Below are 27,739 nucleotides of genomic sequence, written 5' to 3' on the forward strand. Positions count from 1 at the left end.
CTGGCTGCCGGGAGGTTGCCCCCGGAGATCGCCCCCACGCACTCAGTTCCATGGGATGCCTCTTGCGTCTCGTTCCCCCGTGCACTGTGAGCGGGCAGTGGCTCTGATGGCAGGACAAACAAATTTCTCGCATGTTTTAGGCGCCTCACGCCTTTTGAGAGCTGCTGTAGCCACGGGACAGGAGTAGATTTTGCCTTGGAAGACGCTGTACCAGCAGCGGGTTTGTAATGCCGCTGCTCGCATTTCGGTGTGTTTCCAGCCTGGCCGTGCGGGCGTGCGGTGACGCCAAGCCCGTACACGGTGCTGTGCTGCAGAGCCCTGCGGGCCGGAGCCCAGTGCCACACGTGCAGACACGGCTGTGCGAGAAATGACGCTCGCTTTTAAAATTTCAAAGGTTTATTAAACCTTAACAAAATAAAACAAGAGACCGAATAAGGAAATACAGCAGCGCTGACAGTATGCAACCACACGGCCACGTGCTCGTCTGCAAAATGGATACTCTGTATTTTATGTCCTTGGCCCCCTCCCAAAGTCTTAATAGTCAACTTCTTCTCCGACATCTATTGGTAGAGATCACTTTCTTACACCTTGATTGGAGGATTGCTGCGCCTCCTAGTAACAAGCCTGCCCTCCCTTAAATGCCCTGACTGCTGACAACAATACAAGGGGGGAAGGGAAGAGGGCTGTGGGGAGAACTTACCAAAATAACATAGCTATACATCTCTAAAACTTAACATACACATAATGCTCATCTCTTAACTATGAGAGCCAACCATCGCATTACCTATCAACAACAGCTGGATTCCTCCTCACGGACAAACCTACGCCAACCTGGGTCCTGCCCTGTGCACGTCCCCAAGCAGGTGGCTCCGGCCGCTACTGCGGAACTCGCACCGGCGGCCCAGCCCCGCCCCGCCGCCGCAGCACGATTTCCAGACACTAGAGGCAGCTTGGGAGCGGGCCGGTACAGCCCTAGTTTATTCCGCCGGTGCGGTCGGTTTTATAGCGGTGTCGGCGGTGGGACTACGACTCCCAGGCTGCCCTGAGGCTGGGCACATCCCGGCGTGCCTCGCTACCGGCCGGCTTGGTAGAGAGGGGCGGTCCTGCCTCTCCTCCTCCTCCTCCTCCCGCCGCCAGCCGAGGCGGCGCGGCCCGGCCCGGCTCGCTCCCTGTGCTCGTGGCGGCTGCGGGGCCGCGGGGGTGGGCAGGAGCCGGCGGCGATGGAGCACTGACCGGGAAGGTACAGGCGGGGGGCGCGGGCAGGACGCGACACGCGGGGCGGGTGACTCAGCCCGGGGGGAAGGGGCAGTGTGGGCTGAGCTGGCGGCGCCTGCGGGCTCCCGCGAGTCCCCTGGCCGGTTTCCTCAGCGCGGGGCCGCCTCCCCGGCAGCCCAGAGGCTCCGCGAAAGGGAGGTGGGGGGGCGGCAGCGCCGTGTCCACCTGGCCCCGCTGCTGGGAACGGCGGGGGCTGCAGCCGACCGGGCCCCGCCGGTCCCGCCCTGCGGGTGCCACGAAAAGCATCTGTATTTTTCGCTGCTAGTACACGCCGTAGCTGTGGTGCGGTTCTGTCCGCGGAGGCTGGCGCCTCGGTGGCTGTCCATCCGCTATGGTTCTGGTGGGGGAAGGAAGAAATGGTAGGACAGCAGCGTGAGGGGAGGGAGGGACCTCCCCGCAGTTCCATATTCCGCTGGTCGTGGCGCGGCCGGAGCGGTGGCTCCCGGCGGGGCCGGTCACTCCCAGGCCCGGGACGGCGCTGGGGGTGTAAGGAGGAGCCGGCGGCGCTGAGCGCGGCGGGCTGTGCGTTCCCGAGCGCTGCGGAGCCCTGCTGGCCCTGACCAGCCACAGGAGACCGGGCTCTGACCGAGTCTGGCAACGCGGCCTTACTCCTTACCGGGATTCCTGCGGTAAAATTGTGCCTGAAACTAACGCCTAACGTCACTCCCAGAAAGAAAAACTTTTCTAGTCCAGTTGAAAAGTTGTCGAAGTAGCAGTAGTTACACAGCTGTTGGCTTTAACCGCGTGTTAGGCCGGCCTAAAGGGTCTGGAGCCCAAAGAGGTTGTAAATATGCCCAAGGTTTGCAGCAAGCAAAACCGCAAAAAAAGACTATAAAAGGTGCTTTTTTAGTCTTTGTTGTATTAGAGAGAAATACTTAAAATGACTGCTGAACATGAAGCTTTTTATAATTGCTGATTATGCCGGTGGTTAGCATCTGTTAAAATGCTTTGAATGCTTTCATTATTGGGGTATATCTGGGTCGAAGTTACACACTATGGCCACGTTTGTATTGTTAATTGGGTAATCTTGCCCACTTGAAGTGGGTTGAATTTTTTTTTTTCTGCCTCCTTTACACTATGAAAACAGTCTTTACTGTCAAATGTGCTTTTAAGTATTTAGTGGGAGAGAGGGAGTAAATTATTTTGGTGCGACATACTTGTATGACTTCGCTGATAAGAAACTGCATCCTTCTAAGTACTGTAAGATGAGTTTGCCACCTGACGTGTACTGCTTAACAAAAAATAATCTTTAAGTAAGACAATAAGTTGTGCAAGATGCCTATCAACTATTAATGTTATCTGTTGTTTTTTGTAAATTAAACTTGCTTTAAGGACATACTTGATGTTCTAGCCAAGTGCATTTTGCCAAGGATTTTGTGAATTATTAGTACTATGAAAATCACCATACAGTTTTGCTTTTGAACTGTAACTGGCTGGTTAAGTAGATACATGGTGGAAAAGCTACCTGGTAAAGCCATGAGGCAAGAAAAGCTATTTTATTAGTTTTCTCAAGAGGCTCATTCAAATATTTTATCTCATTAATTGTCTTTTAGAGTTCGCTAGTCAAGATGAAACTGAGAAAAGGCTATATGATAGTAGGTGAAATTTTAAATACACTCATGAGGCATTTAGAAAATTAATGGAACCGATTGGCATTGCTGTTAGCAATAACAGGGAAGAGAATACATGTTTGAGTCATGTTATTTTTATTAGCAAAATTTGTCACCCAGGTATAAATCATCTGCCCAAAAGATAAAAATGTACTGATACCAGCAGGTAAATATGCAAAACAAAACAAAAAAAAAAGCCTCTGTGTATTAAATACTTGTGAAACTCTGGACCAGACCCTAATCAAAAGAGGCAATTTTTAAAAAAAAATAATTTTCCCTGCAGTATTTTACCTTTTTTAGTCTGGCTCTTCTGGATGTTGATTATGGGGAAAACAGATTGGGGGCTGGGGATGCAGAGGGAAGACTCAGCACAGCAAGTTTAATCCCTAACGATTCTGCCCCCGAGGGGGATCACTGTGACTAAGGCAGTCTGTGAGGCTTGGTGTGCCAGGAGTCATCACTTTGTTCCAGACTTTCTGGTTTCTGTATTGCCAAAACCTGCAATTTTTTTTGTATGAACTCAATTTTACTTATTAAATTTATTTTCATTATGCATAGCATATTCTGTCGTGACTTTGGCATAGTGTATTCTGTCTTGACTTTTCTATTAAAGTCTGTTACCACATTAAATTTTGGGCTCTTCTTTTCAGTTTTGCTTGCTGTTGCTTGTCACTGTGCCACCTTTCTTCCCGTGGGGGAGGGTGAACAGTAGAGTGCACGAGACACAATACTAAGAAATTAGAAGTTCTACCTATGGGTATGTAGGCAGCTTCAAACCACAGCTCCTTTGTGTTTCATTTCTTCCTCTTGTCTCTTCCTTTCCCCTACCTCCTACATACTTACATAACAAGGCCTGATTTCAGTCCTAATTGACTATATTAACATGGGGGGGAGGCGGGGCAGAGAGCTGAAGAATAGATGCATTTTTGTCCTCTCTTGTTATTTAACAGCATCTTAGTATTTGACAGAGAAGTTTTAAGTTTTTTCTAATTCTCTGTGTTTTACTAGAGTATTGCAGAACAGCCTATAGTGGCAAGCTATCTTTAGAACTTTTGTCTAGAACACTTGTTAATTTTATACTGAATTTTCTAAATAAAAATCATTGCTAGTAAATCAGCACCCATTGGTAGGAACAGAAACATTTGTTAATAACTTAGTGTGGTATGTTTTGAGGTTAATTTCTAGGACACTTGTGCTTGCTTTAGAAGAAAGACCCCCTAATGACTTTGCCCCCACCATGGGAAATACTTCATAAGTGTGTGTATGAAGCGTCTTATCTGTGTTGGAGTGGAGTAGAGGTTCTTTTTTTTTTGTAGTTGGGTTTGTGGTGGGGAAAAAAACAGTGGCCTTTCATTTAAGGAGATTTGTGCTTATGTTGTATCTTGCTGAAACTTCTGTATGCTTGAAATTTGAATTTAAGCCTTTCAGCTGAACACTATACATAATGCCATCTTTGTTAACTAAGTTCTCTTTTCAAGAGAACTGAAATATATGGAGACTTTAAAGTTTCCTTATTTAGTACAAAATACATTACAGTGAAAAGTTGATTAAAGGACTTGGAATTCTGATATTTGCATTGGAGCATGCATGTTTAGTTGGAGTACATTTTTTGAGGTTTGTGGGCCACCTTGTATCATTGTTGCTGTCCTGGTTTTAATTTTTCTTGTTCTGCTGAGCAAATAAAATTTCTCTTTCTCTATTTGCAGATGATTGTATTTTGCCCTCTAGAAGAAGTGGGCAAAGCAGTTAGGAACAGGAAACAACGAATATAGCAACAGACATGGATGAACAAGCCCTTTTAGGGCTCAACCCAAATGCTGATGCAGACTTCAGACAACGAGTATGTAATTAATTTCCTTTTCTCTCTAATAACTGGAGATGGTCTTGCAGTGCAAAAATCTAATGTTTACTTGGGCTGGGGGGGTTGTTGAGTTTGTTTTGTGAGACAAATATATAGGGTTTGTGGCAAGTATGAAACAAAATCATGTTGCAGACATGTAAGGTGAGGGGTATATATTATCAATTTTGTTACATTTCAGTTCAGCTGTATTTAGCATGCATAGAATTAATTTTTCAGGACTAAGTTTTTTCAGTTCTTTGTACTTGCTGCTCAACTCCTTACATAGATTCTCATAGAATGAAAACCAGCCACAGCAAACCATTTGTTTAAAATTAGCCTGTTGATTCTTAGATGTTTTTAACTATAATTTTAATGGATTACCTAGGTTTAGTGTCCTTTTAATAAAATGTGTGGGTTTAATTGTAGTGAAGTTTGTGTTATTGTGTTAAAGTAGGTTGAGAAAGTAATCATGATATGTGGGTAACATTTACTGCATAGGAGATGATCCTGTGAAAAGACATTATTATTCATATAGCTATTTGTTGAGTAATTATCTCTGCTAACTGATTCCCATGTTGATTTAACTGTCTACAAGATAACTTCTATTAAAATCTTCCAAGAATAAGGATGTTAATACCGTGGTTTTGTGTTCATAAAACAAATCCTGGAATGTTTAAAACAGTTAAAATTTTGGTTTGATTTGCTAAGTAGCCTGTTAAATATGTTGGTTCTGCATATTTGTCCTTTTTAAAAGGATGGATATAGCTAATCTTTAGTGATTTATAAATAGAATATCACTAAAATTGGAAGCTTCTAACTGCAGTTTGCAGAGTTTTGAAATATTTCATAGCAGAAGGGGACCTACCTTTTCCACAGTCATGTAAGATGTAACATAAGGGAAGTATCAAACCATTTATAGTAAAATAATATATTAAGTATAAGAAAATCACTAGTACTAACTACAGGAAGTTAATTATTATTATTATAGAACTTAGTTCTGAATAATTACTTTGGGAGATAACTTTGGTAAATGGAAACTTTTATGAATTAATGCAAAAAGCAGCCCCTAAAAATATCCAACAGCCAAACCTCCCCCTTGAAACACCTGCATTCATAGAATTGAAATAATGTTATTAATCTAATTTCTGCTTCAAAACTTGCTTTACTGTTCTGTATCACAAGCCACACTGAGCCTTAAAGCAATTAAATAAAATTAATTGTTGTCAAAAGCTGATAAATAATGTGATTATTGAAAATTTGGTAGAGGTTTTCTTGATTTCTGTAGAAGATTCATATACTGACAGTTGTCCAGGTGGTTAGTGTTTGAATGTTTTTTGAGCTTGGGATATTGAATTACAAGCAAAGTGGTGCAACAAAATAGTTCTTTGAATTATTTTCAGTGAAAAATCAAAATTGCCACTTCTTTAGAATGTGTGGAAGGAATTGTAACTTGTACGTGAACTTCCACCTAAATGGGAAAGCCCTGAGCAAGCTGCTCTAGTCTGTGTCTCTGGAGGTTCTATCTAACCTCAACACTTCTGATTCTATGATTTCCATATTCAAGTAACAAAATCTTTGTATTGAATATGAAGTGGAAATGGGTACCTATGATATTGGTATTTGGAAAAAAACTCACTCAGTGTTAAGGTGATTACGGAGCCTCTGGAATGTATCCAAATACTGTTGGTTTTTTGTTTAAATACAAGGGCAAGTGTGAATGAGACATATTGCTATATGCTTTGTTCTTTTTAAAGTGAAACTTACCTTGATTTTTGCAGGCACTAGCCTATTTTGAGCAGCTCAAGATATCTCAGGATGCTTGGCAAGTCTGTGCAGAAGCATTAGCTCAGAGTATATACAGGTAATGTAACTAATAATTTCTTATTGTCATTAGTAATATGTGTGGGTCTGATTTAGCTGTGCAGCATAGTAGGCAAAATAAATTGTTGAAAGTTAATATGGTCTTTGTACTATTTTTAATATCATAGTTTCTCTGTGGCCTCTGTATAATGCCTTTCAAGGAATAGCAAGGTATACATTAAACTCCATAATAATTTTGTAACCTAAAAACTGCTGGTTTTTGAAATCCTGGGGAAAATAAGTGCTGAGAATTGCCCCCTCTGAGACTATAGCCTTTATATGCAGTAATCTCAGAAGTAGTTCCTTGCCCCTGTTCTTTGGAGTAGGCCATCCCATTTTTCAAGATGCGAAGAATGTGTAATCACCACTATTTTTGCACATAGTTCTGTATTTATATGAAAAATACTAGGTTGTCACTGTTTCATGGAATAAGTCCGTTTGGAAGGAAATTGAGGGGTGCATATCTCCTGAAAAACAGCAGTAGGTTATAGTGAATGCTATTTTGTAAGTGATTTATCAAAACTACTGACATATGCAGTACTTAAAGCCGCAAAAGATTAGAAATTATAATCTTTAAAAAATACATTATGGTTGTTGCAAGTTTTAGATAATAAGATGAAAAAGCGGTGTGGATAACAGAGCATGTGAAATGTCTATGCTTAATCTACATTTCAGTTTGTCTTTACCTTTGAATTTTAAGAGGCAGAGTACAACTTCCACTTAGTGTAGTAGTGGCCCTCAAACATACTATTGAAGCCTGACAGATTTTTGTAAAAGCAGGATACAATAGGTATTGCAGTTTTGTTTGTCCAATGCTGAAATCAAACTGTAACAAATAGGTGGCTATAGAAAAAAAGTATCAAATATATATATTAGTATCAAACATAAATATTAGTTTAACAGTTGCTAATTTCTACCGGATTGACTGCTCTAATATTTGTCATTTTTGCTTTGAAGTAACAGTAGCAGCAGGTTTGGTTTTTTTCTGGTGCCAAAGGGGCAATCTGATTTTAGTATTTGTGGAATTTTTTTCTTCACAAAAATGTGTACCATATTGTACACAAATGTGTAGCATAATGTGTACCAGTAATAGAATTTTCTTTTCTAGTGATGATCACATCAAGTTCTTCTGCTTTCAAGTTCTGGAACATCAGGTTAAGTTCAAGTGAGTAATTTTACTTGACACCATCCATGTACATCCATTTAATTTTCCCTTTTTATTCTGCTTGCAAATAAACGTAGAATGGTATGTGTTGCCTAGTTGTGGTTGATGAAGTGTCTGTAGTCTGGTGCAGAGGCTGTCTTGTATTTCTTTACCTTTCTTTACCTTTCCTTGGAGAGGTTCTGAGCAGCATGCTCTGCTCTCAGCTAGTCTATCCTGGCCCAACACAGACCTAGTTAGCAAGGACTGCTTGAAACTTAGCTATTCCTGTCTGGAGATTGAGGCCTTCCTCTGTACTCTGACTGATTTTTGCAGCTGTGCTCTGTACTGAGTCCTGGACTTCAGACAGAGCCCTATTCATTCAATAACCATGGCAGAGATATTGAGAAAGTAGTCTTTTCACTGAGTGGTGGTTTCATAGAACCATAATTCTAGGGAAAAATACTTTTTAATAATATGAATGTCATTGCACAGAACTATATTTTTTTTCTCACTTTGGGCTCCCTTGGTCTGGAATTGAGCATTATGGAATCTTTGAATATCACTGTGATTGCTTGTAATATGCTGAACAGATGAGGAGTTTAGATAGGAATAAAGATGTATTTTGTGACTGATTTTTACTGTTTGGTATGAGTGCAAATGTTAAAGACGATTTTATTTACCAAATTTTACCTCACTGTCCACTTTTCTCTGCTTGCTTCAATCCTGTCACCTGCTTCCTGCAGTATGTTTTCTTTTGTTTCCTGGTGCTTATTTTCTTTAAACATTTTCTTCTCTTTAATGAATAGTTGGCTGTGACAGGAACATTGGAGTCATTCAGCAGTCATTCCTATTAAGGACTCTATAAGCCTGTAGCTAACTCTCTTTGCAATAAAGTAGTTAGAGCTTCACTACTCCTGGCAGACTAGTATTTGATATGGGCTGGATATAATGTCACAATTTGCCAGTACTCTATGTATGACATAAAACAGAATTACTTCCTTGGGTTTTTTGACATAAGTCTGATAGTAAATGTAATGTAGGTCAGGTCAGTGAAGGACCTCATGTACTCAATAGTGATAGTCTTCAATGTGTAGTGATCAAGTTCAGGCATATACAGATGTCTCTTCCTTCTCCCCTTGGCCTGTGGTGAAATGCTCATTTTTATCAGGGTCATAAGTCCTGATAGAGCAGCTTTCCTGCAAAACTCCAAACTCCTACTCCAATATAGGCAGTAGTAATGCCTCAAAATGTGATACATTACTATGGGTAAAATGTTTTTTATTATTTTTGCCTTTGAGTCAGAATTTTAACAAGCAAGTAGCTTTGTAAGTTACTGTCCTAGAAACTTTTCGTTTACATTAATGTGGAGCATTACGTACCATATAAAAGAGTTTTTACTTTGCTGAGTGTTGGTGCTTGCTGTGAAGCACAGTTGTATTTTGACCTCAATATTTTTTTGTTTCAGATACTCTGAACTTACTGAAGTCCAGCAGCAGCTAATTAGGGAAACACTCATAACATGGCTGCAAGCACAGGTATGTAGGTTCTTCATGGCAATCTTACATGCCCTTTTAGGCTAACATAGGGCATTGAGTGTGGACTAAATGTTTTCCTGAAGATATTTTGTATCTGATTGTTAAAAGTTTGTGAAAAATTTTTTAAATCAAGTGTTGTAAAGAAGTCCATGCCTGAGCTTAGTATTAAATATATAACACTTGAATGAGATAATGACTGTGGTTTAATCAATTATGTGTGAAATAAGGTGTATTGAAAGTTCCCCTTTAGAGAGGCATAATACAGATTCCTGATGTTCCTGAGTGTCTGGAGGAGGAGCAGGCCTGCTAATTATTTTTCTAAGACCATGCGGAGTGAATTCCTGTCTACTGTTCGCAGATGTTTATCACTCCTCTGTGATGTTATTTAGTATTGTGGCAAGGTATGGACTATTCTTTCTTGTGGAATGGGTTACTGTAGCCAACTTGTAGTGTCAGCCCCACCCAGGAGTTTGCAGTTAGAAATATCCACTGGTTTGCCCATACCTGCCATTATATAGCTGTCATTCCACTTCTGCACTGAAGATAAACATAGTTGCTGTGCAGAAGACTTTAACAGTATGAAATGGAGCATAATACAACTTTGAAAAGAACAGATCATTATGAAGTGGATTAAATTGCTTTTCTTTTGTGGCAAACTGTTCCGTTCAGGAGTTTCTAAAAGGAAAAGGACAGGAGATTGGTAGTGGTGGATTTTATTTTTTTCCTTAGATTTAGGAATTCCCTTACTATTCAGTGCACAAACATCTGACACAGACACAACGTAGCTACAGGAGGACTGTAACTTTCACTAAACTGACCAATCGCCTTTTAGTCTTTGAGTAATTGTGGTTTTGCATGGGAGGCATTTATGGAAGACACTTAATGTCTTGGTACTGAATGAAAGGCTTAGGACTGTATCACCCATAGAAAACATTTTCCCTATCACAGGACAGTTTAGCCATTTTTTTCTTCAAATTCCTTGGAAAGGTAAGGGTTTATTTGTTGGTCTCAGCCAGGAAGAGAAATAGTACATTAACTACTACAAGATAGATCAACAAACCCATAAGATTCTTCTCTAATTAACTGAGAATAAACAGATGAAATGTCTCATTTTTCCCAGATGCTGAATCCCCAGCCTGAGAAGACTTTTATTCGCAACAAAGCAGCACAAGTCTTTGCATTGCTTTTTGTTACTGAATATCTCACAAAATGGCCCAAGTTTTTTTTTGACATTCTGTCAGTAGTTGACCTTAATCCACGAGGTGTGGATATGTACCTCAGAATCTTGATGGCTGTTGATGCTGAGCTGGTGGACCGGGATGTTGTTCATACATCAGAGGCAAGTTATTACTTTGCATTAACTCTTGTTTTAAAATTTTAGAGTTCTCTTACTTTAATTAGAGCAGAAGGTTTTAGATATGCTTTTTTCCTGTGGCAACTCCACTTTAGACACATTTGGTGGTTTAAATTCAAAATACTATGTTTAGCTTTGTTGTTTAATGCTTTTTATGATTTCATACTTTTCAGCTAATATTTTTTTTTTGCTTGAAAGCTTGCAAACTAAAATTAATCAACTGAGTTTGCCAGTGTAATGCTAAACTGATCATTTTAAAATGTTAATGTTTTCTAGTGCATGTTTTAAGGGGTCCTAACCCCTTAAAGTTCATCCAATGATTTAGAGAACTGTTCTTCTTTTTCTGCCTTTTCTTTCAGTGTTTGGGCACTGTGGATATTAAAAGGGAAAACTTAGGCTATTTTGGTTTTATTTGTTGGAAAGGAAAAAACATTCTCTTTGGGTTTCTGATTTATCTTACTATGACACATTGTGTCTGGCATCTGGATACAAAAATGCTACTAATTTGACAAGATGCTTATCTCTGACAAGACTGATTTTTATCCTTCTGTATTGATAGGAGGCTCGTAGGAACACCTTATTAAAAGATACTATGAGGGAACAGTGCATTCCAAGTTTGGTGGAGTCGTGGTACCAAATCTTACAAAATTATCAATATAATAACTCAGAGTTGACGTGCCAGTGCCTTGAAGTAGTTGGAGCTTATGTATCCTGGATAGATTTGAGCCTGATAGCCAATGAAAGGTAAGAAGGTTTTGATGGAAAGGGTTTGCAAAAATCACCTTGGCAGTGTGCTGCTATATAGAATGAAATGTATAAAAGTCCTTTGAAGATGACTTTTAATTCTGTCTTTGGAGTTTTGGGAATTTTAGGAGAGTGATTGTTTTTGCAAGCCAAGCTGATGTACTGCACAAACTAAACATTACTCAGTTTGCTGTGTTCTCTTTACAATGCATAAAATGTTGAGTTTTTTCAGTACAATAGAAAAAGAAGAATTGTAAAAAGAGATCATTGTGAATATGTGCACAAATAATATAAAGCTTTTATACAATGTTACTTTGTGTATATATAAAGCTGAGCTATTTTTTCTCTGAAGGTTTATAAATATGCTGCTAGGTCACATGTCTGTGGAAGTTCTCCGGGAAGAAGCCTGTGATTGTTTGTTCGAAATTGTAAATAAGGGAATGGACCCAATTGATAAAACAAAACTGGTTGAGTCTTTATGTCAAGTATTGCAGTCTGCTGGCCTCTTCAGTATTGATCAGGTTTGTGTGCTGATTTCTGACAGTTCTTAAATAAGCTAATGTACAGAAAATTGTGAAGCAGTCCATAAGTTATAGGGAAGTCCTTGTGCTTCTGCATCAAAACACTTCTTACAGTTTTCTCATACTTAAATTTAAGAGATTGTTATTAATGTTTATTATTATTTTGAACACACAGGGTTTCATTCTAGAAGGAAGGTATTATGTAACTCCTCTGTTCCTCTCCTAAAGCATGTTGTGCTTACTGTTCATAGTGGTTCTGTGTTTCCTTGTCTTGAATCTTCCCTCCTGAATGATTCTGTAATAGCTGTTGTAGGCAAGATAGCTGATATAATGTCTCACCCTAAAAAATTCTATGCATAATTAAGTAGGGGAAAGAACTTTCTTAAGGACACGTATGCTGCTTTGCACGTGTGCACCATCAAACATGAGGCTTGAAATGCTTATCTGTAAGCTGGAAAAGTATACCTACTAACTAAACATACATTTTCTGGCAGTTGCCTTGTTTAAGGAACAGTTGGTCACTGCCTGCTGTGGAGAAAGAGCAACCAGTCCTTATGAAGCTGTAGTTCTTAGATTACAAGGCTTTTACCTCTTACTTTTGAAACCTTTGTCAAATTTGTTTTTCTACTTACAAAAATCTTACCTCAATCTTTCATACGTAGACTTGTTATTCTTTCACTTTAGTTATGGCAGAGACCAAAATGTCTCAGTGAGGTTTAGAAATAGCGGCTGCTTTTGGGGTATTTCTTGATTCTGATCAATGCATTTCTGCAAAGCAAGCCAGAAATATTTAATATTAACTCTCTCTAACAGGCAGTACTGAAAGGTACTTGTTTATCAGTATTTCTGAAGTGAGCTGCAGCTGGTAATTCTTTGAAGTTTTTCCATAGAAATATTTTCCTCTTATACAGCCTAGAATTTATAGTAGGCATGTGCTGCTGCTTTTATTTTGAACCTGCTTATTGCTCTAAAGAGAGAAACAAACAAATCTGAAGAGATGAAGCAAGCTAATGTTGTGTAATGGAGGACAGACAAATCTGGCATTGCTTTAATTTTTTCTCTCTCCATTCCCAGGGGAAAAAGTACCAATTGTAGGCGATTGGTAGTTTCCAGCTAGGAGACAAGTGTTGGTTTAATTCTACACACTAGACATGGGTAGTACAGTCTGTAGTCTTGTATTTAAAAATAAGCTCTGTTAGTATTTTTAATCAGGTGTCTTTTCTTGCAGGAAGATGATGTGGATTTTCTGGCCAGATTTTCTAAGCTTGTCAATGGGATGGGGCAAGCATTAATAGCTAGTTGGACTAAACTGATAAAAAATGGTGATATGAAGAGTGCTCAAGACACTCTACAAGCTATTGAAGCAAAAGTGGCCCTGATGTTGCAACTTCTAATTCATGAAGATGATGACATCTCTTCTAACATCATTGGCTTTTGTTACGACTACCTTCACATCCTGAAACAAGTAAATATGTCTGGATTCAATTTAACAACAATTCTGACATGATTTCATTTGATTATTGTGCGGATGTCTCATACTTTGTTCAAACTGACTTGTAAAATAGTTTTTTTGACTAATAGGCATTTCTTTAATGCCTGTGATCATGCTATTTCTGTAGTATTGTGTAGAGATCTGAAGGAGTTAAGTATCATGTTAAGGGGAAAGGTAGATCATATGACTGTTAAAAAAGCAAGTCTTTCTCTTAGTAATGGGCGTTAGAATATGAAAAAAGTAACACTTGAATTTTATTTTCCAGCTTTCTGCACTTTCAGACCAACAAAAAGCTAATGTAGAGGTAGGTATACTTTACTACAGATTCTATACTTCAAGGACACATTAGATCAGAATATTTCATTTTGCTGAAACAAATCATATTTCATTTTTATGCCTCAGTGTGTATGCAACAGTAATTAAAAGTGAAGACTTAAAAGTAAGGACAGTGTGTTCGATCTTTTGCTAAGTAACTACAGTTGTTTCTTTAAATAGTAAGCCTATATTGAATTGTGTATGGAGATGAAAGCTATTTAGAGCTGGTCTTCCCAAACAACCCTTAAACATATGCTGGCAAGCTCCTCTGCAGGCTATACTGTTCAAAGAATATTCTTAAATCAACCTGGAAGAGTTGTTTCCTTGAAATTTTTATTTTTTTTAAAACCTACCCTAATTCCAAAGGATTGGAAGAAATCTAGGAAGGATTATCATAAATATAATTCTTAATAATAGAAGTTAAACTTAAGAAAGAAGCAACAATTGAGAGATAAGAGTTGTAATTATGAGCAGTTATTATGTTAAATATTGTATCAAATATACATTAAGCTTAAGTAGATAATCTTAAGTTTATATATAAAATATGTCCAGTTTTGGAAGTAATACATTTATATGGATTTTTCAGCCCAGTCTGCACCAATGTAGATGTACTGATTTGGATGTTGAACTGGTTAGATTGGTGCAGTTATTTCGTAAGTTCATACAGCTAACAGGTTTGATTCCTTTTCCTTTACAACGAAAACTGAATTCTGTACCTGTTCTAACATGACAAGTTGAATTTGGACAACTGTGGTGTAGAGTAGCTTGGCCTCCTTTTGTCTAATGTCTGTTTAAATTGGATTAGGTAACACAAGAGAACTTTGGTAATAACACGGAATATTTTTATTTTTATGACTGTTGTTTGTTGTTACAGCTAGATAAGTGATGTTACTACTGCAGTACACTTAAGACGCTAAAAGCTGGAATATGTTACTACCCTGAAATATGTTGGCTTAAGTTGCTTTCATACTGGAGATTTTCATGTTGCAAATATTTCTTAATTTTACTGAGTACTTCTTAAGGATTTGTGTTAAACAGAGAAACAATCATAACAAGTGTTCTTTCATTCTCCTCATTAAAATAAAGTAATGGGAAATAGTCTAAATCTTATTGTTATTTGCCTTAAGCTTTAAATTTTGTGCTTAGCAGTATTCCTTTAAAGTTTTGCATTTCAAGTTTACACTTTCAACTTGTTCATTATTTGAACAGGAAAAAACGGGGGCTAGTTTCTTGTGCCTCTGAAGTCCCAAAGCTTTTTCTCATCAGCAGGATCACATTTTTACTTCTTAGAACAACAGGTCTTTCTAAACATTTTTGGCTACAAGTGCATTCATGTTTTGCAATTATTTTAATTCTTAAATATCACTTTTTACAGAGAAGCAGACATTTCTCAGAGGTCATGGTGACACTTAGTGCCAAAGTATCTATTTCTGCAAGATAACCAAGTATTTCACCTCAGTAACCTAGGTTTTATTTCATTGATCCATTTTGGTGTTGATGAATTTCAGGTTTTGCAGTTAAAATGAAATGTAGTAATCAAGGCTTATATGTCAGAAGGTTTTTTGTTTAATTTTGTTTCATTCAGACTTAAGTAGAGGTACGGTCAAGCCTTTATAGCTGCTTTAGCATGTACCAACAGTCCCTACTAAGGTTACATTGTGCTTTGTTGCTCTAGTTGGTCTGACAACTTGCTGCTGCAAGTTACGGACAAAGTGCAGAGAGACCTTCCCATTGAGTGACAAGGTGCAGAAAGGGCCCCCTTGCTTTCTAAATAGACAAGACTTCTCAGAGAGGAGTCTAGGTGCAGCTGGATACAGTCTTTCTCCCAGACTTAGTCAATGGTTTATGTATAAAGGATTGTGTGGGTGTAATTGAAGCTTTTTGCAACTTTGTTCTGCAGGATTAAGGATGGCAAACCAAATCTATAAATGATTGATTTTATTTATATTGATGATAATGATTAGACTAAAATACTCAAATCAAAAGTATTTACCACATGAAATGGATACTAGTTACAGGTACTACAGTACAGTGCACTGTTTTTTGAAGCAGTGTTGAAACAGCAGTGTTAAAGATGGCAAAACAGTCATTGAATAGAAATGATGTTATACACACCAATTACTATGAACTATTAGAGAAGTTGATATTATAGCTGACTTATCCCTTTAAAATAGTATCTTGGACAACCTGTTTAGTTTCCTCTGCCTAGTTCAGTCATCTTGATTGTTTTCCATGTGAACTGAACAGCACAAATTACAAGCAGGAAGTAAAGCTAGGTAATACTATCAGAGGCTGAGAGCTCCAAAACGTCTATGCTGTCTGTCTGGAATAGCATCTGTGTATTGTTTGGATATAATCCATCTGTTTTGATTTGGACTGTTAACTTCTGCTAAACCTCTGAAAATAATAGTTTAAAAGGGATTAAAAATATTTGTAAACACAACGCTAGCTTTAATGTTTTCTTTACTGTAGTATTTTTAACAGTTATTTCTTATAACTTGTCTGCTTCTATGCTTACTGTTTTGTTTTTATCTTAGGCAATCATGTTGGCTGTTATGAAGAAGTTGACATATGATGAAGAATATAATTTTGAAAATGAGGTATTGTGTTGTAAGAATAAGCAGACACATGCAACTTGGTTATATGTAGTAAAACTTTCTCCCACTTAAAATACGTATTTTTCATAGACTGAAGATTTAAAGGAAGCAAGGGTCCACAGGCTGAGTTTTTTTTCTGTATGGAAAGCTTCTAGGCATGTCTGCATAGGGCAAAACAACATAGTAAAGGTATATCCAAGCTAACTGAGTTCACAGTATTTGTGGCTGTGTTTGTACAGAGTTATTCCAAGGCAAATACAGCTGTGCTGATGGCCAAACAGCTGTTGAGGTGGCTTGTTCAGTGCAAATTTGCATGTTTCTGCATGTCACTTCTGTCTTGCAAAAATACTTGAGAAATGCTGTGTAATGAAACTCTCGAAAGATGTGCTGCTTGAGCTACTGGAGGATGGTCAAACCTTGCAAAAATGAGCTAAGGGTGGGGTAAGGTCTTTGATTTCATTTTCCTTCCACACTTAACATCTCTGTCAGCCTACAGTAATGACTGAATATGTGAGACAGACTTACTTCATCCCAGGCTGTTGAGAGAGCGATAGTCTTCAAAGGGTTAACTTAAACTGTATCCAGTCCATCATAAAGGTTGTCAGTCCAATTTTAAAACTAAGCTAGATGCTAAGAAAGAATGTCTTTGAGGAGTGAGTCAATTTTTAAGAATTGGGTCAATAAGGCTTTGCCAGGAGCATTTTCTTTCTTGTACTTTTGGCTGGTTTTCATTTTGGAAAGCCTTTTTAGTATGTTTCTGGACTGAATGCAGTGGATCTCAACATACTGTATCCAGCCATAAAGGGCCCTGCTGTTATGTTGCAAGAGCACTGGATGAGCATTATTGAATTCTCTGCGTGTGCTATACTGGTTTTGTATGTACGTTTTTGCTTTAGGTCTATCTAATTGTCTAAAAGTGGACAAATTTAAAGATGAAAATAAGAACTTCACTGATGTGAATTTTTTTTGGTAGGGTGAAGATGAAGCAATGTTTGTGGAGTACAGAAAACAGTTGAAACTGTTGCTGGACAGACTTGCTCAGGTTTCACCAGAACTGCTGTTGGCATCTGTCCGCAGAGTTTTTAACACTACACTTCAGTAAGTTGGGGTTTATAACTTTTTTGTAATAAGCCTTTTTGGGGCTTGGTTTTTATTTTCCTTTCGTAAACCATTAGTCTGTAGTGAAATATGTGATGCAGCATTTGACTGGTGAAGAAGTCAGTTGACAAAATGAGCTCGTTACAACTTAATGATAAATACAGCTTTATTACTAAGCTCCTTAGAAAGAAAAAAGTTTTGTAACCTTAAATGGTGGCTTTTCTTTCCTAGAGTTTTGATCTTTGGCACTTTCCTAAACAGCACCAGCTGTTTGGAGAGGTGTTCACTTTGCCACATCTCATAGGAGTGTCCTTGAGGTGTAAATATTGTATATTACTTTTATCAGAAAAACAAGGTTGGTTGGGTAAGTGAAGTATTTTTGTTAAAAAATACATAATACATCTAATCCTGGAAACTGCACACAAGTAAAGAAACATTACTAGTTCCCTGGCTAGGAGTTTTGTGTATACAAATAGAAATCCAGTATTCTTTGTGGCTACCTTGTACCTTAACTGAGTTTCTTATGATTGTATCTAAATAAGCACAATAGAAATCTGTTGCTTTCAAGCTGAAACTGGCAAAAGAAGGTTGTTGGTGATCTGATGAAGTGGTATTTTTGAGGATAAAGTCTCTCAGAAGCATCCTAAATAATTGCCTGGACCTTCCAGTGTTTTCCTCAGTTTAAATCTGTTCTTCTTATTCTGTGCATCTGCAGAAGGCACAAAAGAAAATATTAACATGGTATAATTGAGATTATTTCATAAAGTACTAAGGACTAACATGAGCTTCATATTCTTTCTCTAGGAACTGGCAGACTACACGATTTATGGAAGTAGAAGTGGCAATAAGGCTGCTGTATATGTTGGCTGAGGCTCTTCCTGTATCTCATGGTGCTCATTTCTCTGGTGATGTTACTAAAGCTACAGCTTTACAAGACATGATGAGAACGGTAAGCATGTCTTGAGAGCTGTTTAAAAGTGCCACTAAAGCCTAGAATGTTTCAGTTCAAATAGCTCGTCATAATTACCACTTATGTTGCAGTTAGGTTTTATAAACAGCTAAAATACTAACATGCTGATGCTTTTATTTGTAGCTGGTGACTTCTGGTGTTAGTGCCTATCAACACACATCAGTGACCCTGGAATTTTTTGAAACCGTGGTTAGATATGAAAAATTCTTTGCAGTTGAACCTCAGCACATTCCAACTGTACTAGTAAGTTTCATATAATTTACATTTTTAACTATGTGAGACTACTTTAGTTCTTTAGACTTAAGAAATTTTCCTATTCTCTGAAGGTCCCTAAGGAAGCTGGGTTTCTTAACTTGTTGGATGATTAGATTTTTCCCCCCTGCTTTGTTTAGACACTCTAAGGTTGAGATGATTTTTTGATTGCAGATGGCATTTTTAGATCACCGTGGTCTTCGTCATACAAGTCCCAAAGTACGGAGTCGAACAGCTTACCTCTTTTCCAGATTTGTCAAGTCTCTTAAGTGAGTAAATAAATGTTTCCAAATGGCACTGCATTTACTACATACAACCCTTCTGTATGTCCCAGTTGTCATTGGAACAGACTGGGCTTCAGATGTACTGCAGTGAAGTAAAATACCAAAACGGTGCTCTAGCAGTGTTGTTCTACTGTGTAATACTGAGGTATCAGTAAAAATACTTGTCACAGAACAAAGAAGTGTAATACATATGCCTGGTTTATTTTGATCGGCCATTAAAGCTGATCAACAACATAAATGCCTTTTCTACTTTTACTCATTAAGCAGAGCTGAGTGTGAATGGATCTAGAGACTTTTAAGAGTAACTATTCCCTATCCCTAACTAAATTTTGAATTGTTTTGGAATTTATACTGAAGTTTACTTGATGTATGAGTCCTTTAAACAGTCCTGTCCTTTTGGTTTGATTTCACAGTATTTTATTTAGAGACAGAAGAAACTCAAAGATGGCTCAGATTTCAGCATGCATTTATTTTTTCAACTGTTCAAAATATTTCACTTAAATTATGCATATTTTTAAAAAATGAGGGAAAGAAATTGCTATTTCCCACAATGCCATGTATTTATTTGGCCTACCACTAGCATCATACCCATAAGCCAGATTTTTCTGCAGCAGTGCTTTGATATTTGAAGGGGATTCCTATATGGAGAAGGCAGTTTAGCATCTAACTTCACAGCTTATATAAAGTATCTTGAAACCTGTAAAAATGAATGTGCTTCTAAGTAGTGTTATGTACTTGTGTTTTACTTCAGTAAGCAAATGAATCCCTTTATTGAAGATGTTCTGAACAGAATACAAGACCTGATGGAACTTTCTCCTCCTGTGAGTATTTGCAGTAGGTTTTTGTAATGAGTGAGGCTTGCAGTTATAAATGTGCCCGAGTACTTGCTGAATTGTATGCTCACCATGCAGACTTTTAAGCACAAATAATTATCCTGCTTTTTTGGTGTGAGATCACTTGCACACCTTACTTTTGTACCTCATTGTAATAATCTTGCTTATATGGGTTTCTGGGAGATTAGGGTAGAGATGGGTATATATATGGATGGCTGCAAATTTTGAGAAGACAGCCTTGATAGAGAACTCTTAGTGAATTACATCTGTTATCTTCCATTTTAGGAAAATGGCTACCAGGCACTGTTAAGCAGTGATGATCAACTTTTCATTTATGAAACAGCTGGGGTGTTAATAGTTAACAGCGAATACTCTGCAGAAAGAAAACAGGTTCTGATGAGGAATTTGTTGACTCCACTGATGGAGAAGTTCAAAGTGTTGTTAGAAAAACTGGTGATGGCACAAGATGAGGACAGACAGATGGCACTGGCTGACTGCCTCAATCATGCTGTTGGGTTTGCTAGGTAGGTACAGCACAGTAAAACTGTATGTTTCTGGTTTGAGTAAAAGGGAAATACAAAGGTTTTGCTGGAAGGAGGAACTGAGTTTTCTACTCTATTGACGTAGAAAATAATCTGTGGTTGTGGAATTTCTTGTGATAGCTGAGAAAATAAGTCCCCTTAGTCTGCAAGTTCATAATGAATCAGCATCTATTTCTTTGCTCAAAGAATTCTGTGGAGCTAATCTAATCATATTTTCTTGGTAAATTGTTAGATTTTAATTCTCAGAAACTACCAACGTGATGCTACTTCATATGAAAATACCCTGTTCGTTACTTCCACTGTCTGGCTGCCAGTTGATGAAATGGAGTATTGTAGATTAGTGCCTGGGTTGGAAAGCATTTGTTCTCAGTGTTACTGCTTCTTCATTGTACTGGAATGTGAGCTCTTGTAAAACTTGATGTGTGCTTTTACAGCCGAACCAGCAAGGCTTTCAGCAATAAGCAAACTGTAAAACAATGTGGCTGCTCAGAGGTTTATCTCGACTGCTTACAAACATTTCTGCCAGCTCTCAGTTGTCCATTACAAAAGGAAGTTCTGAGAAGTGGTGTCCGCACTTTCCTTCACCGCATGATTATTTGCCTAGAGGAAGAAGTTCTTCCGTTCATTCCTTCTGCCTCTGAACACATGCTTAAAGATTGTGAAGCAAAAGATCTTCAAGAATTCATTCCTCTTATAAACCAAATAACAGCTAAGTTTAAGGTATGATAGTGCATAAGCTTTTCAGGGTCAAAGTGTTGCTGAGATATCTTCTTTTCTAGTTCCAGAAAAAGAGTTGTTTTAGAACTGTCCCTAAAAATTAATAAGTGTATTTTGAAGCTGCTATTGGTAAACATTGTCTTGGATCACAGGCATACATTGCTGGACTCACAGTGATTAAATGACTGGTTTTTTTCTTTGATTGGTCTTAAATGTTTATATTGTGTTTAATTTTTTGGATTTGATATTCTAAAATAGTATTTGCAGCGGAAATTTTTTTTATTAACATAATTAACGTCATGCTCTCCACTGAAGTTTTAAGCTAATGTTACAAATTAGCTTACAAATACACTTTGAAGTGCTTTGAAGTGAATTCTCATCTTTTATAAGGAGATTTCTAGAAGATAGAGAGATATCAAATATATGTATAAATATAGATTTATACTGGGGATAACAGTAGATAATTAAAAATAGTCCATGAAAGATGAGGAAGGTAAAAGAAAAAAGTCACAGGAGCAAGGTGGGACAAATATAATGTTTAAGTGTAATGTTTTAAGTTTGTATGATACAATACTATTCTTATTATAACATGGTAAAATAAAGATCCTAGCTTCTACAATCTCACCTTTAGTACTTTGAAGGCATAGTAAAGAGAAGATAAAAGATAAAATCTTGCCTCAGCATTAAGAAATTAACGTATGAGTTGCCTCTTTGTGGAATTCTGACGTGACTGAATAGCACACGCCTTCGGTTTTTCAATTCATAATTAATTTAGTGCCCTTACATATATTTCTCACTGAAAGTGTTATGACAAGTTTATTCTGTAATGTCGGTAGGAAAACTTTAGTAATTGTTAAAGAAAAGTTCTATAAAAGCTGGCCTGATGCCACTTTTAGCATCTTAGAGATGGTATTTCAGGAAATTTGAAGTTATCTGTCTGAACAGAAGGATGAAAAATCCTGAAAAACCTTTTCCTCCACAAAATGAGGCTAGACAGGTCTAGTTATTTTTGTGCAAAAGTCATAAAACAGGTGGTGTATAAGTCAAGGTGCAGTAATGTTCACAGTGACCCTGATGCAACTTGCTGTGTTGTAAGTAATTATATGAAATTACTTACATTAAAAGTGTATCCAAGCTGAGAATTCTAACAAGCCTTTAAGTTTTAACTTCTTAATGTTCAATTTCTCTTTTTGAGCTGACATCTGCTTCTGATCTTCACAGACACAGGTTTCACCTTTCCTGCAACAGATGTTTATGCCACTACTTCATGCTATTTTTGAGGTGTTGCTCCTTCCAGCAGAAGAAAATGACCAGTCTGCTGCTTTAGAAAAACAAATGTTACGGAGGAGTTACTTTGCTTTTCTGCAGACAGTAACTGGCAGTGGAATGAGTGAAGTCATAGCTAATCAAGGTAAGGAATTCAGTTTCTCAAAGGATATGGTTATTCTCACCTATGTTTTATCTAAGTAAAATATTGGCCCAGTTCCTGGCAAGTACTATTAACTACCTTACAGTAGAATGGTTTAATGGAAATACTGTGTTCAGCTTGCCTGATTCAAATAACCTGTTGTACAGGATTTTGGGTTTGTGAAATCCAGCTGTAATAGCCATATTCTTCCTATTGATCTTTTCTACTTAATGTGAAAAGTATCACGGTATCATTGTCTTTATATATCATTGTATTTGTCTGGTGAATTGGAGATCATACAATATGTATCAATGTACAGTAGTGTTTAGACTGCTGGGCAAGATCACTCCAGCTGCTTCTATTCATTGTGTCTAGTTTTGGAAGAACACATCAGTAAATCCTGTAAACTTTTATTACTGTTGCCTGAGCTTGTTATCTATGGTAGAAAGCATCATGTGACTTAATATGTGTGTAGTTACCAGGTTTTCCTCATCTTTACTGGCCACATGAAAATTAGTTATTTTTCACAGTGGAAATTTGAAGTCAGACATCTAGTTGCCTGATACTTTAAGTGATTCTTTCTGTTTAAATTCCATCAAAATCGATAGGGACTTCAGAAATTTTAAAGTGACTCATGTGGTAAGTGTAGCTCGGAATTCCTTTCCCCTGTCTTAAAATACTGCTGGAAAAGGAAAAAGTAGCATTAAGTAGTGAGAGCTTTCTTGAAAGAGGCACTTGGTAGTTGTGATGGGCCAAGAAATTTTTAAAGGGGTCAAACAAATAAGCATAGATGATGTTCCCCCCCCCCGCACAGCCGCCCAAATTATCCTAGGCTAGCTCAGAGGTGAGCAGGCTGTGAAGGGGAGGAATATCAGGAGATGGCAAAGATTTCCAAAAGAGGCTCTTACCCCAATATATGTTGGTTCAGCTCTCTTTATTCTGTGGTGTCCATGTGGAGAGCGGGGCAAAGAGGATGAACAGGAAATGTCAGGGGTCTATCTAGACTTTGGACAGGGAGGGCTTCTCTGGCTCTCCGCCAACCCCTTTGGGACAGGAAGGAGGGGTCCAGGGTTATCTTGATCAGAGTCACAGGGTCCTGGGGAAGGGGAACAGAGTGCCCATGAGCTCACTGTAACACATAGATGCAGCACAGAAATTTTAAATGTGTGAAAAATATCTTGTCATATGTTGCAAGATAAGCTAACTACTTCAGTGCTGCTGAGTTTTGATTAACACTTCCAAGTTAGGTAGCAAGGACAAAATCTGTATTTGTAAACATCTCAAAGTACTGCCCTCACCTTTGTGTGTGTTAAAGGCCAGAAAAGCAATTTAAATCTCCAAACTAAAAAAAAAAAACTTAACCTAAATAAGAGTTGTCTTGCATCGTAGGGGAAACTTCCCAAAAATATTTGTGCAAAAAAGAGCTATTTTGAAGTTGAAGCATGTCTTCCAGGTCAGTATTTATATAAAACAGTGTTGAGTACCAAAACATTTTAGGCTGCAGTTTGAAGTGACAAGTTCATCTTAATGTGTTTAAGGTGCAGAGAATGTGGAACGTGTGTTGTTCACTGTCATTCAAGGAGCAGTGGATTACCCAGATCCTATTGCACAGAAGACTTGTTTTATTATTCTTTCTAAATTGGTGGAGCTCTGGGGTAAGAATGTCTTTCTAGAATTCCTTTCCATCTGCTACTACCCATGAAGAAGTAATAGAAATTGCAATATTGATTTTCTTTTTAGGAGGTAAAGATGGACCAGTAGGTTTTGCGGACTTTGTCTACAAGCATATTGTTCCTGCATGTTTCTTAGCACCTTTGAAGCAAACGTTTGACTTAGCAGATGCCCAGACAGTACTGGTGTGTATTATGGATGGTTTTTTTTTTTGCATTAATTCCTGTGAGGGAGACTGAAGCTAACAAACCTACAATGGCCATGGCCTATCAAAGACTGTCATGTCAGAAATAAAATCCCATTGGTTTTGTGGGATTTTTTTTACATTTAAATATCTGCATGATTAATTATTGAATATTGTGGTAGTTTATCCTGTAGTTTACCTAGGCTCAAAATCAATTGAAGATCTGAGTATTTAACATTGACCTGCATTACTTACTAACTAATGTTTAGTGAAAGTGAATACATAGAGTTGGCTGTTGTGTAGTTCATTTTGGATTCAGCTGTGCAGAAGTTTTTCTGATTGGAGTGGAACAAAACATGCAAATTTGGCTTGGCATTGTGTGAGGGGAAAATGAAGGGATAATGGCATGAACTAGTCCTTGTTTTGGGTCTCATTAGGGTCTTTAGATTTGAATAGTGAACCAGTAGACCAATTCAACAGTCTAAATATTCTGCACTACATTTCAGGCTTTATCAGAATGTGCAGTGACATTAAAAACAATTCATCTCAAAAGGGTAAGTTTCATCATACTTCAAAGGGAATAATTGTCCCAGGTTTCTTTCTAGTGGGTTTTATCAATTTCCAAGTGTTAGATACTAACAAGATGATTATAATGCTGTGCATTGATACTGAGTCCAGTAGTTCTACCTTTTGATAAACTAATGCAAAATACTGACTCGTCATTAAGGAGAAAAATCTGCTCACTTTGTTGCTGTTCCAGGGTAACTTGCGTGAATTAGTAAAGTGCTGAAAGTTATCTGATGAATGTAGGTAAAAAAAACAAAAACTGAAGTGTTAATCAAAATGTTTGTTTTGCTCAAAGGTTTGGACATTCAATTTTATTACTACTAAGTTCACTGCAAATTACATAGTGTTACAAGAGGAGAAGTACTGTGTTCATCTGCACTTGGCTACTGAATTTTGCAATGGAAGTAGTATGGTAAAGCAGTAGGCAGATGCTAATACCCAATTATTTTATTTATTCCAAATGTCAGATAGTGAAATTAGTGCTGACATAATTAACTATCTCTTACAGTTGACATGTAACAGTTTGGCTCTATTTTAATTCTTACTTCAGTGCAATTTTTAGTGCAATTTCTTCTGTGTACTAAAAGATACCAAATTGCAGTAGAACCTTTAATGCCGAGATTGAGAAATCTTTTTCTTTGCTACCAGCTGAGAATAACTTAAACATTTGAAAAGTATTTATTTTCTGTAAAATGATGATGTAGACCACCATACAGTATAGGGCTATGATTTTTCCATCTGTAAAAAAATATGCATGAAAAAAATGTGTATTGGTTTTCTTTAGGGTCCTGAGTGCATTCAGTATCTTCAGCAAGAGTATTTGCCTTCTTTGCAAGTAGCTCCTGAGATAATCCAGGTAGGAGTTTCTAAAAGATTATTTGGAAAACTCTTTAACAATCATAAGTGTTAAATGGGGAGAAAAGGATATTTAAAACGTTAATCTCCTTTCATCCCACAGTAAAATTTACTTAGTTATTGCATATGAGAAAAGGATTAATTCATCATAAGGAGTAAAAATACTGCAAGAGTACCTTGCAAAAAAAAAAAAAAAGTCCAGTGCATGTAACTGTCTAAACAATCTTCCTACTTTAATTCAAACTTTAACTTGAAGATATCCTTGTAGATAGTCCTATTTCTGTCTCCTCAGCTAAAAGTGAATGAGATATACTGTATTTGAAAAAAAAAAACCACACCAGACAAATTGTTTTTTACCCTAGAATGCATTTGGGCTATCATAGCCTTTTACAAGTTTTTATCCATAACATGCTTTTCTTCAGTACATTAGGGAAAATACAAATTAATATCAATGGTTTTACATATGAATGTATCTCAGGTTGTTTTGTTGCTCCACTTAGTTACTTCTTAGTTATTTTAGTTATTTCTTTGTTCTCTCTTACAGGAATTCTGTCAAGCACTTCAGCAGCCTGATGCTAAAGTTTTTAAAAATTACTTAAAGGTATAAAGATTTTTTTCTTTCAATAGCTTTTAGTTGCATTTGAACTTTACTGTACCATTCAGTCATACTTTAAGTAAAACCAAAATACTGAATTATTTAGTAGTTTTTAGCTATTGAGAATCTGCAAGTAGCAAAACAGTTAACTGGAAAGACAGAGCAAACAACCACAAACCCACATCTATAAAATTGTCACTCATTCCTAGCACCTTGCCATGTCAGTAGTTTGATATTCTTGTGGCTTTTGTTTAATAGCTGAAGAAACAATAATTTGATGCTATAATTGTAGAGAATATCAGAATGGATAATATTTGAGGGTGTGAGCATAAACAAAAAGTAGCACAAGTCACACCATTAATGTGTTAAACACAAAAATGAACTCCATAAAATTAATCCTTTATACCTCAAGCATTCCATATCTTGCATTTCCTTTGTTTTAATTTTTTTTAAAAAACTTTTTGCAGGTTTTTTTCCAGCGAGCCAAGCCCTAAGGAAAGTACTGGAATCTCATGTACCTGTTTCCATAATGCAGAACTCTGGTTGTTAATTTATAAAAATGCTAACTCTTGTGCCATTCAAACTGGTTTTGTTTTTAAGAAATGTTGCTTTGTGCTCGCATCAGTATGTACTTTAACCTTCCGCAAAAAAAGAAATGCAAATTTCCCACCTGTGTCTCAGACATGAAGGTATGTGACAACATGAAAAATTATCTGTATACACAAACTTTTATTATGTATAGGATGAGTTAAGCTTACACTGTAACACATACAGCAAGGAAATTACACTTATTTTTTAAATTAAATGAATTAAATGTAAAAATACCTTCAGACCATACCAATGGTTATTAAAATGTGTACATTTTTGATACGGAGTAAAATGTTTTAATAAGACATAAAATTCATTTGTTCATGTATGGTGACATGAAAATAAAACAATCAAAGTCCTTCTTGTAGATAGTCATTTTATTGAAGTTGTCTTAACGATAAATATATATATACCTCCTATAAAACAGATTGGTGTAATAAATGATTTCACTTAAAAGTAGCATCTGGTTCTATCCTTTTTTATTAAAACAATAAAATTTGATGCAGTGAAATGTCTAAGTCTCTCTGAATCATTTTAGCTGAATCGGTAGAAGCTACAGCATTCTGGCTGTTACATCTCAGTGGAACCTGGCAATTTTTCTGGTGCTCTAGGTAATAAATTACATTGCTGCCTTGCATGTGGAAGATGCTGGCAGAAAGAATTGAATTCACTGCAGTATTTCAGTAGCATCAATGGTCTATACAATTATTTTTAGTAGAATGCTGCTACTTCTATTTTTTAAATTCTGTAACATGACAGGTTTTTATAACTATCTCATAGGGGCAGGGGAACGTTTGAGTCTTGCCATGCATGGGATTTATAATCCTCATGAAATAACGTCCCTATTAAAAAGTTGACTTAGTACTAGTGTAATCAGATGAGCATTTT

At 37.3% G+C, this 27,739-nt stretch overlaps 1 protein-coding gene across 3 annotated transcripts; it reads left to right on the top strand.

Moving 5' to 3' along the window:
* Positions 1-1,129: 1,129 nt before the first annotated feature.
* Positions 1,130-27,362, top strand: XPOT (exportin for tRNA). 3 transcript variants are annotated; one of them, XM_021547381.4, is made up of 26 exons: positions 1,130-1,240; positions 3,536-3,642; positions 4,592-4,725; positions 6,504-6,586; positions 7,694-7,750; positions 9,195-9,264; positions 10,385-10,603; positions 11,178-11,362; positions 11,715-11,883; positions 13,112-13,348; positions 13,641-13,679; positions 16,228-16,290; positions 17,261-17,385; positions 18,190-18,334; positions 18,479-18,598; positions 18,782-18,876; positions 19,643-19,712; positions 20,010-20,248; positions 20,701-20,986; positions 22,205-22,394; positions 23,930-24,046; positions 24,132-24,247; positions 24,753-24,800; positions 25,598-25,669; positions 26,213-26,269; positions 26,731-27,362. In XM_021547381.4, exons 3-26 carry the CDS (start codon positions 4,666-4,668, stop codon positions 26,755-26,757), a joined length of 2,889 nt encoding a protein of 962 aa, XP_021403056.3. In that variant the 5' UTR covers positions 1,130-1,240; positions 3,536-3,642; positions 4,592-4,665; the 3' UTR covers positions 26,758-27,362. The 3 variants fall into 3 exon arrangements, with proteins under 3 accessions (XP_021403056.3, XP_021403055.3, XP_085424758.1); XM_021547380.3 differs by lacking the exon at positions 3,536-3,642; XM_085568632.1 differs by lacking the exons at positions 3,536-3,642; positions 23,930-24,046; positions 24,132-24,247; ... (2 more) ...; positions 26,213-26,269; positions 26,731-27,362 and adding an exon at positions 23,781-23,839.
* Positions 27,363-27,739: the final 377 nt, after the last annotated feature.

This window comes from Lonchura striata, chromosome 1A (genome assembly GCF_050655825.1).
Source record: "Lonchura striata isolate lonStrDom1 chromosome 1A, ASM5065582v1, whole genome shotgun sequence".
In the NCBI taxonomy this organism is placed as follows: domain Eukaryota; kingdom Metazoa; phylum Chordata; class Aves; order Passeriformes; family Estrildidae; genus Lonchura; species Lonchura striata.